Source organism: Zeugodacus cucurbitae, chromosome 6 (assembly GCF_028554725.1).
Source record: "Zeugodacus cucurbitae isolate PBARC_wt_2022May chromosome 6, idZeuCucr1.2, whole genome shotgun sequence".
Classification (NCBI taxonomy): domain Eukaryota; kingdom Metazoa; phylum Arthropoda; class Insecta; order Diptera; family Tephritidae; genus Zeugodacus; species Zeugodacus cucurbitae.
The window spans coordinates 57,533,510-57,548,254 of record NC_071671.1 but is presented as its reverse complement, the minus strand read 5'-3'; the positions used below and the strand labels follow the sequence as shown (position 1 = coordinate 57,548,254).

At 35.1% G+C, this 14,745-nt stretch overlaps 1 protein-coding gene across 3 annotated transcripts in view; it reads left to right on the top strand.

Moving 5' to 3' along the window:
* Rem1_1 (uncharacterized) overlaps positions 1-14,745 on the top strand; it is a 161,663-nt gene that overhangs the window by 85,998 nt on the left and 60,920 nt on the right. For all 3 annotated transcript variants that reach the window (XM_054234971.1, XM_054234970.1, XM_054234972.1), the window contains exons 2-4: positions 729-828; positions 9,734-10,419; positions 13,298-13,430. In XM_054234971.1, coding sequence (XP_054090946.1) covers positions 9,760-10,419; positions 13,298-13,430 — 793 coding nt within the window. In that variant the 5' untranslated portion in view covers positions 729-828; positions 9,734-9,759. The remainder of the gene's footprint in view (positions 1-728; positions 829-9,733; positions 10,420-13,297; positions 13,431-14,745) is intronic.

Here is a 14,745-nt window from a genome sequence, read left to right as displayed (position 1 = left end):
GGGTGTGAAGTAGGGTTGTTGGTCTTTATCATTTATTGTCACAATGTTGTTGCTATTGCACTGATTTGATCACTTAACGTGCACAAACAAGCAAACAAACACAGAATTGTCTTTGTATATGTTTGTATGTATGGGTGCATAACATGACATTGTGCGACAGTTGAGTGCTAGCAAATAGTCGGAAAGTGCCAACGACAGTGTTGGCTGACATGTCTGTTTGCGTTGTTGTTGGGTTGACTTCGACAATTGGCAAGTGAAGTGTGTGAGATAAAATGCTGTACCATAAGGTCAATATTTGTTTTATTTGCGCAAATATACATATGTCTGTACAGTTGTGTGGGATAAAATAGCATGTTTGAAATTGTAATCACTATCTATTATCTATATATATTTTTTTCAAAAATTCGGCATGGTTACAGGACATTTTTAAAAATATTTTTTGCAGTTTCATTAAAAAATTTAATTTTTGAAAATACTTTACATTTCAACATATTTCTGAAAGAAAAAATTTCAAAGATTTTAAAAATTATAAATAATATATATTTTATTTTTCAATAAAGAGAAATAACAAATTATTTTTTAAATTTAAATTTTATTAAATTTTTTATTTTTACTAATTTTGTAATTACTTTGAAATCAATTAATCTTAAATATTGACTTTAAATTCCAAAATATATATATTTTCACTAAGTATATTAAATGAATATTTTGACTTTATATACTTTTAGAATGATCGCTATGTTCCTGGTTCGCCGATATTTCGCGATGATTGTAAAACCCCGCCGATAACACCTGCCCCACCATCGACGCCCAAGAGTCGCGGTAAAGGTGAGTTGTTATCTCTTAGTATTTCTGACTATATTTGTCACCTAAGTTTTGTTAGCAAATTCATAAACCACTCCCGAAAATATATACCCACAGTCACGACTTGTAGAATAAAAAATTAAATCATAGGTCATTTTGATAGATTTATTATAAATAGAAACATCAGTGACATTACATCTGTAAAGGGCTCTAAATTTTTTTGATAGCTGTTTGTTTCTTCAATCAAAACGTTATTAAGACTTTCAGAATGATTTATTATATGAGTCCATATAGGATAACATCAACCATTCCTTTAGTGTCTCCAACTTACATTTTTATGATCTCAAATACTTCAAGGCATATTTATAAAGTAGATATTTAAGTCCTGACAACAAGTTAATCCGCTAAAGTTTCTTAGCCTTTCTTTCGGTTTTGTTTCGCAAGAAGCATGCCTTAACGTCCTCCAGTCCCAATCAAATTGCAAAAAATAACCGTTTTCGAGACAAAAGACGAAGTTCTTTATACCTAAATATGTTAAAAACTTCTATTCTCACGATGATAATCGATAAAAATCAGTTTTGTACGTACGCTTTTCTCTCAACCAAATTTATTGATCAATTAAAATTATAATTGAGGAACCAGTTTTTGTCCTTCGCACTGCCGGCTACTCGATAAACGATCAGCTGTTACATATTTTTGTTTTTGCTTTTCAGAAGAAGTTGGTAAGTTTAATCAGCTGATTGCTCTCTTATCTATAACCACAACCATTATTTCCAGCAGCGACATATACCATAGTGTTGCATTACCACTATTTTATCAAAAAATACAGCCAAATTTATAGCTTGGGCAACAACTCGTAGAGTTGCATTTTATTTTCTACTCGATTATAATTCGATTACAAATTAATGTAGTAAAATAATATTTTTATTTTGTATGGTAAATCGATCTAAATCAGCGCTTTATTCGAGCAAAAGCCGGTTAATTGATCAATTAACTCCTGTGTGAAAAGGCTATAACAGCCGTTATCTACTTTATTATGGTTTTCTCTTCGTGGTTTGTTTTCGCTTCGACGGACACTTTACGGTATCTACGGTCTATTTGCAACGACACTGTCTGTTAGACATAGTCAATTATATTTAATGATATAACCGTTTAACGCTTTAGGTACCATCTACCCTCGGATGGTCGGGTTACTGTAAACGTTATGGATACGTTTTCCATCCAACAAAAGGTTATGTCGAGGGCATTGTACAAAATTATTTGGGAAATGTTTTCTTCCAATTCAATTCTAAAGGTAGAGATTTCCATCCCTTCCATTTTGAATTTATCCCTTATATACATATAAATACTATATAAATACCCTTATAAGACCAATAATAACCTATATAGACCAAAAACTAATAAGATAATTTTATACTTGAACATTATGTTGTTGTTCCGCATTCTAACCAATCTTTTATGGCATCTTCATTTTTTGCGTCTTCATTACGTGAGCTTCTGAAATTTGTTAAAAATATACATTCTTCATCTGAGTTAGTGAGTTAGTGCAGAAATATTTTACCTTCAAATATCATCAAAACTTCACGGATTTCCTAATAAAATGACTACCAACTTCAGGGAACAGTGTGAATTCTCACAGTTCCATCAAACACATACATACATATTTAGTCTACCAAAAGTGACTAACTAAGAGTTTAATCATATTTATAACGAAAAAAGCAACTTTTTTGTTTAATTTCCAATCGAAAGCGCAATATTCTTTTGAATATATCCATCTACATTTAAGAATCATACACTCGTTTCCATGTAAATGACCCAATAAAATTGCTTACTGTTGAATTTAAAGCTTAAAACAAAGAACTATATAATTTATTGCACTAGAAGACGAGAAGATGGATAAAATACATTTTGAGTAAACTTTAAATATTATGTCTGTTGGCTTCCTCGAACTGGCAACACACGCAGATAGACGGACAAACGGACAGACAGTGTTTATGGCATGTGTATGATGCATTGGTTGAATATATGGTTATATGATGAGACTGTTTGAATATATACACATATCGAATTCTATATATAATTTTGTATATTCGGTTGTATTTAATTTGTATATATAGCTTTGTTTGTAAATAAATAAATCGGTTGGCTTTATGTTATACAATAAAAGAAACTGTGACGTAGATAACAGGTGTTGCACCATACGCTAAGTGGATCAGTGATCGCTCATAATAATACTAGCTGTGTTTATTATGAATGTTGATGATGCATAAATTTGATGTTTATAAACATTTATAGAGCACCTAATAACACAAACAAAAGTTTTAAAATATTAAAATATATATTAAGATATATATAAAATAACAAAAATATATATTTCCATAGAAAATATTATTATTTTTTTTTTTTAATTTTTCTATTCTCATCTTATTTACCCGCGCTGCCTGATTCATATATTTACCTTATCCATAAAACTAAACACAACTAAACATTCCATAGAAATTCCACCACTCAACTCCCAACTAAACAGAAAAAAATCGTAGGTAATACGCTGCAATTCATCCGGCAAATCTCAGCAAAGCTTTTGATCACACTAAATTCGGCCGAAATGTTTTTGTAAAAATACTAAACAATACTGTTTACTAGCCTGTCTGCCTGCCAGTGGGAGGTGTGGCCTTCCCCCAAAAGTGGCTACAACAACACACACACTTTTCTATATATTTATGTGTGTATATATGTACATAAGTGTAGCTAAGTGACTGCAACGAGGCGGTACGCTGCAAAATACTTCCGGCAAAACAGACAACCGCCACCGCTACCTCCATCGCCACTGAATGCTAACGCTGCTGGCGCTATCATAAGCGTTGAGCTGTCGCTCTACCAGTGTCGATGCCAAGGTACTTTACCGCCGCTTCCGTTCGCTTGCTGTGCCTCAAATATGCTGCTAAAAACTTGTTTTCCAACAAATATTTTGTACTCATGTGTATATGTATGTATTGAAGAAGAGAAATTGTCTGCATTATTTGTTGATGCCGACGAAGCTGTCGAATTTTGGATAAATAACATTCCACAAAACACGCTTTGCTATGCGAGCAACCACAAGCACCCCATCTCCGTTGACAGCGCAGCTTAAGTGTGTTGGAAACATGAATGAATCTCTCGGAATCTGTGGCAGCTTACTACCTGTTGAGATTATCTTGTTTTCGCTTAATCGTCTGGTGTTGGTGTTGTTGCCATATTTGGACACACGCACACGCAACGCAACAACTAACGGAGAAATCCGCACCACCACTATACAATGTACCAGGTAAACACGGAGGGTGTGTGTGTAGTTACATTTCACTTGGCGTCTTTATCGTGAATCTCTTCACTTATCTCTATAGTTGTGTGTGTCCATTCTACAAAAATTCCTTAACTGTCTACGTGCCACTGAGGCGCAATGTGTGTGCCTCTTACTATTGTAGACAGTCCATTCGTCGTGCCTGCTTAGCTAGCAGCGGACAAAATTTATAATTCAATAAATATGTGTGTTTTGTGCCTTTTGATAAACACCAAATATTTTCACACAAAACACTTAACAGCTAATAAATCAGCTAAAGGTGAGTAAATTGGGGAAAACAAGCCAATTGAATTCGATTCACTACACTCTAATAAGCTTGTTTACAGTGCTAACTGTATTGGTTGGCATATGCGATTTATTTAAGCGGGCAGAAATTCTCGAAAATTTGGTATCAACACTCTGAGATCTAGTTTGTCGCTTTTAAAAGTATTGCCCAATCAGGCATTTTTAGAATGCACTTGTGGCAGTACTTGGGGTAAACTTCATGGTATTACTTTTATGGCAATGTTATTCATTTTAAGACCAATAAAAATTACAAAAGCATTCGTACTTTGTTGTATAGTAGCCTGGTTGTGATCTAATTAAGGACATTTTATTCTTCACTTCTTTTAAGTTTTTTTTTATTTTCTGTAGAGACATATTCTTGGTTGATTATTGACGATTTGGACAAAATTCCCTACCCGGTGATTCGCTCCGGAGTTCTCCCAAAATAGGAAATAATTTGTCAAATAGATTTAATGAAAGAATTTATGATCGATTTTCCGATTATTTTATTGCAAATCGATGTTTATTTTTGTTTTCTTAATTTCGAAAGTGATCATAATAAGGGAGTCATCCCATGTGACGGCCTGATTTTTCATGTTTTTATACTCTCGCAACAAAAGTTGCTAAGAGAGTATTATAGTTTTGTCCACATAACGGTTGTTTGTAAGTCCTAAAACTAAACGAGTTAGATATAAGGTTATATATACCAAAGTGATCAGGGTGATAAGTAAGGTACAAATCCGGATGTCTATCTGTCCGTCCATGCAAGCTGTAACTTTAGTAAAAATTGAGATATCTTAATTAAACTTGGAACACGTATTCCTTGGCACCATAAGAAGGTTAAGTTCGAAAATGGGCGGAATCGGACCACTGCCACGCCCACAAAATGGCGATAATCAAAAACACATAAAGAGCTATAACAAAGCCATAAATAAAGTTATGAAAATAAAATTTGGAACATAGGATCGCATTAGGGAGGGGCACAATGTCATTTTTTTTGGAAAAGTGGGTGTGACCCCGCCCCCAAATAGGATTTTTGTACATATCTTGCAAACCAATAAAGCTATATAAACCAAACTTTCTGCAGTCGTTTCTTTTAGCCGTTTCCTTATATAGTCCGAAAATGAAAGAAATCGAATAATAACCACGCCCACCTCCGATACAAAGGTTAGGTTGAAAATGACTAAAATTGCGTTAACTTACTAACGAGAAACGTCAGAAACATAAAATTTTACATAAGAAATGGCAGAAGGAAGCTGCATTGAGATTTTTTTACAAAATGGAAAATGGGCGTGGTGTCGCCCACTTATGGGTCAAAAACCATATCTCAAGACACTCGACAGATTTCAATGAAATTCGGTATATAATATTTTCTTGACACCCTGATGACACTGGTGGAATATGGGCGAAATCGGTTCAATTTTGAATACTTCTGATTCGTTCACTTTATAATGTATACATAAGGAACCGATAAAGATAGCGAAATAAACTTACTTTACACAAATACTGTATTTGAGCTGTGACATCACTTGTGGTAGATCTCTAAATAAATTGCGCGTGTATAAAATGTTCCATTGCACCCGAACTTAGCCTTTCTTTACTTGTTTTTAATTTTTTTCTACGACCAGTAAATAGATATAATTTTAAGTTTATTATCATTTATTATATAAGACAGCATAGATATAAATTTTAAGCTACATATATTGTGTAGAACAGGGCTTACAGGCTTCTGAACACTCCGTTGTGAAAAAATGTGATCGCGGTTTCTCCACGATTCCGGCTGATTGGCTTATTGGAAACGAAAAGAGTTAGCGGCGTTTTAATCTGTAAGCTTAAATGCATGGAACCCACTACGATCAAGTGAATATACCAAACATTGGACTTTGATAGATATTTGAAAAAAAAAAAAACAAAAAAAAACAATTGAGCATTTTTTTTGTTTTTTGCTATAAAAATATCGAAGTTTTTGTACTTTGTATATAAAAATAGAGGGTTCCATGCGTTTACATGTGCTCAATGTTCCCTATAATTTGCAAATTATTCGGTCAGGCCGTTTTTTGAGAAAAACGCGTTTCCAGCTGCCAACTGAGCGCTTCGGGCAAACTGCGTCTTCTAACTGATTTATCTTTAAAACCAATTCGAATTTCTGAAAATAACTTTACAACAGTATTCTAGACATGTTAAGTAAGTAATTTATGATAACATTTTTTTTACCCCATCACATGGGATGACCACCTTAAAGCTATTTTAACAACGTGTCTGGATTTCGGTTATCTGTTTTAAACGTTTGGTTTTCAATGAGGCAGTAACATTTTCGGAGTTGGTCTTTTTGTCATCTGTTACTTCATTTATACCCATTTCATAATGAACATACTAACTTTTGCTTTTAGCTTAATTTTTTCGAAACCATTTTTAAAACATATAGGCAAATATTGGTCATGTCGAAAAAACATCCTCTATAAAACTTCCTGGGTTTCAGCTCATTAACACCCATACAATTCTTCGAGTACAAATCCGGCACTATTTTCTTACAATAATTTCAAAAAAGTTCAAAGGTTAACTCGTTTTGACTTTTAATGAGATCCATGTTGCGCTGGCTAAATATCGCTATAGCTGCTTGATTAGAAAAGATATCATCCGTCTTTTGTTGTCTTGAAGTAATTTTGTTTTATCATTAATCTTTATGTTGATTTAAAGGCTGGACTATTTCGGCTAGTTGTAAAAGAGTATATGACAAATGAAAAATGTATCGAAACCCCATTTAATTGCTTTATTCTATTCTAATGCTCATAATCTTATATCTATCTATATTCAATTTGTCTTCCAGAGCATGAGAGTGTGTTTTTGGTCCTTAGGATATTCCATAATATTCAATAACACTGTACAACACTCGGTTGGATATTGAACCCAACCGCTTTTTTTCGAGAGAGATTGAATCATAAGCAAAAAACTAATTTCTCCATCTCTAGAAGTTAACCTCCAAACATAAATATTTGCCTTCGAATTTCAAAATTGAGCTTACTCTAATAATTATAGTATATGAACAACCTCACATGCAACCTATCCAAAGAAGAAAATAATTCGAAAAGAGATCAAGAGTAGTTATGTTTATATAAAATCGATTTGTATTGCATCTTCTTACCTTGAAACTAATGCCAATTACAACTTGTATTTTCGCCTTGGCACAACTTTACAAGGTTCAAATATTAATGGTATAATTGACCGCATTTGGATTCTTCATATCCAACAATTACACGAGTAATATATGTAATATGGTATATGTGCTTCATATGGATTGTAAAACAAACAAAGTGCATTATAAGCCACATGTTTGCTTGCAACAAACGGTACCAGACAATAATCGAACTATCATAAATTTGAGCACCTGAGTACGCCTCCATGCCTCCATACCATCGCAGCGAAGCAAATTCACTTCGTAGATTCTCATAATCGAACATTTACAGTCATCTGTATTCATAAATCGAATCGCTGGGGATGTGTGTAGTATGCAACTGAAAGATGGGATAGTAAACAACTGTAGCTGTTTACACAGAAAGTTGCATTGAACAGGCTTTGTTTTTTGTTTCTCAAATCGAACAGTTCGAGTACAGCAATCGTTCCTAGTACTGTGATTACCTACCTCTGACTGTACGGGTATGTGTGACTTTGCAAAGTTTCCACTTTGTATCATTGCCTCCTAGACCCGTATCTAGTCTGTTTGTGTTCTCATCGGCTATTCAATTGCCAAGTGCAGGCAGGCTGTCAAGGCATATTTCGGCTAATTGGCCATAAAGTTAGTTGATTGGCGGTCGAAACAGCCGGCCGGAAATGAAGTGTTCGTCGTAACAAATGACCACATTTACCGCAATCGATGTGGGTAGCAACCCTGCAGTAAATTGAAATTGTTGTCTTGCTGGGGACGTGTGGGAGGATGCACTTTAATGTGAGGTGAAAGATAAGAAAGTAAACATAAGCAGAGTTTCGAAGTATATTAGTGAATGAATTGCATTTTTATAGAAAACAGTAACTTTAAATCAAAACAAATTTAAACAATCCCTTTAATTTACAAAACGAAATTTTACCATTAATAATATTCTACATCCCAATTGTGTACGGCTTCATTTTCTTATGCTTCTATGGCATTACAAAGCTGGTCGGTCTGGGCCCAGAATACAAAACTCTCCAGTTGCCTATATTCTTTGCGAAGTCAAGCCAGTTGTACACAGGTCCCTATGCACTTGGTCCTTCGTTTGGATGTGTGGGCGAACTCGTTTCTGTTGTGCACCCATGCGTCTCGAATCGAAGGAACTTTTCACTGAAGCATCGTCTTCCATACGTACAACATGATGGATATGATTTTTACGCGCTTAACTATATCCATATCGTCGTAGATCTCATGCAGTTCATGGTACCATCTTCTATCTTACTCCTCCGAAAGATATTGCAAGGAACCGTTTTCTCTCATCGTCCATGTTTCTGGGCCGTATAATAGGACGAGAATGATAAGAGAATTATATATAGTAATTTTGGTTCGTCGAAAGAGGCATGGACTTCCGCTACCAAAGTAGCACAAGTTGGCTAGTGGTATTCTACGCTAGTTCTCCATCACACAGACATATTACCTATAATCCTACTAAAGATCTACTCCCTCAGCTAACCTAACTTTTTGATTTTGGTCTAAATTTTTACGGCATGGTATATTTTCTGTACACAAGATAATTGAACTGTGTGGCCTTCTTACATATGGATATGCAAGCAAATATCGTAAGTGTATGCCCATGCAATTACATCCACTTTGGTTTACATTTCGTGAACTTACGAGTCGTAGCTGAGTTCTGCAAGTGAAATGTGGTTATTGCCAAGGCAATCAAGTAACTTCAGTGGAAGCTTGACATTGAGTGACGGAGTTATTGTAAACGGTACTTTGAGGTCGATCGGTTAATTTTCAGTAAGGTCAATACCAGTAAACAATTTGCAACGCCATCATATCAGCATATTGATTTAATGGACAGTAATAAGGGCTATATTATGATTACACGGGCAGGAGAAATGAAAGCTTTGAAGAATTATGCTTAAATGCATACCCAAACATAGATGAAGGTACTTTCGTATGGATGACATATGTTCATGTGTTGATATATGCACTGCGGTATAATTATGTGGGTACTTAAGGCAAAGCGTTGGGTAATCGCAGGTCAACCGCAGTTTGCTTAACTGCTTTCAAGCATTGTGCTTATAATACCGTTGTCAAAGCTCTCTAATTACACCACACAATCACGCAAAGTTTACTCCCTAATTCGTTGTTGATTAAATTTTGGTATATTTCAGGTGTTGGTGCGAACAACATTCATGCCATGACCGTTTCGGTGGCGCAAACAACACAAGGAGGTTCCACTATTACCGCCACCACAAAACCGTGCACCGCTTCCAGCTGTTACGCTTCCACACGTTCGGCCGCCATGATGGCACTCGCATTGGGGCATCGACCGAAAAGTCCGGCTGTAACAAACACAAAACCAACAACAACAGCAGCAGCAAAGAGTGCAGACAAAAACAACATTGCGAACAGCATTCACGCACCGTTGACCAATCACCAAAGCAACAGCAACACCAACAATTCGCACTATAGCCCTCCACCTGTGGGCATTCATAATAAATCTCCAAATACCAATCAACGCATTGCCAGCAACAACACCGCTAACAATCGTCACACCACCGTCGCTGCAGTGGTGCATATGAATGGTGGCACCGGCATCAATGCCGGCTTTGGTAGTGGTGGCAGCGCCTCAAGCGGCTCGGACAATGATGGCTTCAACACTTCGTCATCGTCGTCGGCCACGGCGTTGCGTCGTTTGTACTTCAAGAGTGGGCGTAAATCAAAAATGAATTCCACCGCCACCACTTCAATGACCAGTATACCGTTAAATGCCATTTCCACGGCAGCTGCTGCATTTCACACGTCAATAAGTGGCGCTTTGCCACCGAAAGCTGCCGCCGCCGCAGCTGTACCAAAGGTGAGTCTACTTAAATCAAATATGATTTAGTGAGTAGGAATTCTGATTTTCTAAAGGTGTTAACGTGATGAGGCAGGCATAAGAGCGTATGACAGGTGCTTTGTTAGTGTTTACAGTGTATTGAAAGGCAGTTAGTTTCAATGACAAGTGAGGTAATCAGGTTATTTTATGTAGTCGTTCAACTTCTAAGAAAATACCATAAATAATGAATGAAGGGAACTTCTTGTTGTTTTCGAAACTGTTAAAGTAAGACATAATTTTTAAACTATGTAAGGTTTATAACAAATCGACATACATTTGTTTCTTGAAGTATCAAGACCTCCTCGCCGTAACTACTTAGTATATATGTAGGTCATACTTTTTCATCAGCCACATTGCTAGCTTACTCCAGCGTAATTTAATATTATATTACGTTAATTTTTTCGTAAAGTTTAGTATGCCTTCAACAATATTAAGAGGTTTCTACTCTGAAATCGTGTATCAACCAACCAGTTACGCTGGTCAATCGCCGTTTTGATGCTTAATAATTTGCACTGCAATCTATTATTGAAGCTTCTTTTATCTATTAACCTTTCAAAATGTTCTCATAAAGTTCTTCCCTTTAATTTCTGACTACAACTATCCGTAGAAATCTCACATAAAAAAAATCGATGGTTTTCTAAAGCTTTTATGTATATCTTCTACAAATCATACCAACTTTTTGTATATTTTATCCCTATCAGCAAATTTCCCATATTTTCTTACTTGCCTGGTTCAATTAGCGACGGCAATCAGTTATAAATTGACTCATCCTAAATGTTGTTGAAACATATGAAATTTAGTTCAATTAGCGAATGCAATTAAATTGTAAACTGCCTCATCATAAATGACGTGAAAACTTGAGAACTTGTTTTTATACTCTCGCAACAAAACTTGCTAAAAGAGTATTATAGTTTTGTCCACATAACGGTTGTTTGTAAGTCATAAAACTAAACGAGTTAGATATAGGGTTATGTATATCAAAATGATCAGAGCGACGAGACGAGTCAAAATCCGAATGTCTGTCCGTCCGTCCGTCCGTGCAACGGATAACTTGAGTAAAAATTGAGATATCTTGATGAAAATTGGAACACATGTTCCTTGGGACCGAGAGAGTTGCTTTGTGATGGGTATAATCAGACCACTGGCACGCTCACAAAATAGCGAAAACCGAAAACACATAAAGTGTCATAACTAAGCCATAAATAAAGTTATACAAGTAAAATTTGGAACAATGGATCGCGCTAGGAACGGGCATAATTTTTTGGGAAAGTGGGCGTGGCCCCGCCCCCAAATCGGTTATTTGTATATATCTCGCAAACCAATAAAGCTATATAAACCAAACTTTCTACAGTCGGTTACGTACCCCACCATACCATGAAATTAGTTGAAATCGAATAACAACCACGCCACCTCCCATACGAAAGTTAGGTTGAAAATTACTAAAAGTGGGTTAACTCACTAACGAAAAACGTCAGAAACACTAAATTTCAAATAAGAAATGGCAGATGGAAGCTGCACTCAGATTTTTTTACAAAATGGAAAATGGGTGTGGCATCGCCCACTTATGGATCAAAAACCATATCTCAGGAACTACTGGACCGATTTCAATGAAACTTGGTTTGTAATAGTTTCCTTACATCCCAATGATATTTTGTGAAAATAGGCCAAATCGCTTCACAACCACGCCTACTTCCTATATACCAGAACACTAAATTTCAAATAAGAAATGGCAGATGGAAGCTGCACTCAGATTTTTTTACAAAATAGAAAATGGGTGTGGCATCGCCCACTTATGGATCAAAAACCATATCTGAGGAACTACTGGACCGATTTCAATGAAACTTGGTTTGTAATAGTTTCCTTACATCCCAATTATATGTTGTGAAAATAGGTCAAATCGGTTCACAACCACGCCTACTTCCTATATACCAGAACTTTGAAGACGATCTGAATCGTTTACTTTACAATATATAAAGTAAGTGCTAGTGAAGAAATCGGTACAGAACTTTGCACAAATACTATGTTAATAGTGTGGCAGCCCCATTCTAAAAATTGCAGAAATCGGACCATTGGTTTTTAAGGCCCCATATATCGAACACGAGGACCTCGGTGCTTCTAACCTAATATTATGGTTTCCAAATTTCAATGGACTTTATACAATATATATGACTATATATGAATATATAATATAAATAAAGTTAAATAAATAAATTGCGAGAGTATAAAATGTTCGGTTCCACCCGAACTTAGCCCTTTCTTACTTGTTTCATTAGTACAGTCGAGTTTTAATTATTCAAAACTTAATGAGGCAGTGTCTATAATTATTTTGCATAATTATAGGAACACATTTTAGTTGTCTCAGTCTCAGTACAGTGCAACTACTTTCCTTCTCTCATTAAACATCACCACATACATTTTTTGACAATTAAATATTAATTGGGTTAACTAATAACCCAAATTGAGAACAATTAATAATTGAATAATGTAATTGTCTTAATTGCTCAATTAGCAGACATAGAATTATCTAAGGAATGCAAAGTCAGTTTGTATGCATTATTGCATATTCTGATACTATTAGCTCATCATCATTACCCAACTGACATACATTTAATTTTTTCAATTTAATTTTAAATAAATTTCGACTATTCAACGTACGTTCATACTCGTATAGTCGATTATCCATTAACAATCCCTCTGAAATCATTCGCGCTCTCTCTACCAATCAATATTTCGAAAATCTGCCTTGTAATTCATCAGTAATCAACGAAAACTATGAATATTAATGATTTAATTACAAATATGACAATTTTCGTTTCACTATTAACCCTACTCATTTGTTTATATATTTTGTTAACAGGTTGTCATAATGGGTTCCTCGTCAGCATCCATCACCGATGGCAACATCAATACATCAACGGATTCAGCATCGACGCTAGTCACAAGCGTAACACACACAGACACATCGGAAACATGCGATTCACTGGATTTGGGTAAGTTACCTTGCCTTCGATATAGTATACACAGGTAGTTGAATAAACAAAAACAACAATGTAAATTTTATAATTAATGAAAGCTTAATGACTATGTGTTGTTGGTTGGCACAAATAAATATTAATGGCGAGATTTTGGTTTGAAATGAAATATTAGAGAAATTCGTTCGTGAACGTTTAAGCAAAAGCGTCGCAAAAGGTTGTTTACATTGTTGCATGCAACATTGTTGGTGTGAAACACTAGATAGACGTTGATTATTGTGGTACAAAATGCGAAAAATTAAAGCTTCTATAATTGTATATATATGACTGCTAGACATTTTTGTGGCACGTGTTTTTCTCACCTTCTAAACTCTACTGCATTCACTTTTGTTAAAGTTCACGTTTTTGTTTAGCTTGTTGCGCTAATAATGTTTGTTGCGTGTTCTTTAGTTTATTTCTCTTTGCTTTTTATTATTATTATTTTTGCTGCCACTTTAATTGCCGCCGGTCAGTGTTCGAAAATTGCAAACGCGCCAGCTCGTAAAATGTTAGCTTTTCTTTTGTTCAATGGATCATAAATGAATTATTTGGTCGGTGGTGGCAAGCAGCAGCTATAGTAAATAAATAAGTAAATAATTAATCACTGATTCATTGTGGTACGACAGGGCGTATGATTAATGCAAATTCACTTGCATGTTCGAACGAATCGCTGACGTATTGACCGTTAGAGCGTGCTTTTGCAGAAATTTCAGACATAAAATAATAATAAAATTCAACAAAATTTCTAGCTAGTTGGAGCAAAAACTGTAATTTCACCTGTAATGTGGAGAAAATATGATAAAGTGTTAGAAAATCACATATTTGTGTAACGTATATGAGGTAATGAATATTTACTCAGTAAACTGTTTAATGAATATTTAGTTAGGTGAAGTACTGAAGCGTTTTGTTGGCGAATACTAAATTATGGCGCAATGATTTTTATGACGTATACCTTACTTTTCACACAAAATAAGTGGTATGAAATGGTGTAGTTCCTCCGCAAAAAATACATAAAAAAAAAAACAAAAAAAAACCGAACATTTTATGCTCTCGCAATAATTTATTAAGATAATACACAATTTGCCCCAATTTGAAAATCCTATAATTAGGTATATAAGAGCTAGGGAAAGTTATGACCCGATTTTAACCATTTCTGGTACAGAGACACACTATTAGAAGAAAAATATTTTCTTTGAATTAAATTAAGATACCTGAGAGATTTATCAAAATTTTCAGTGAAAAATTACCATGGGTCACTTAGTTCTCTATTTTCGATATTCGAGGCTTTGAAAAG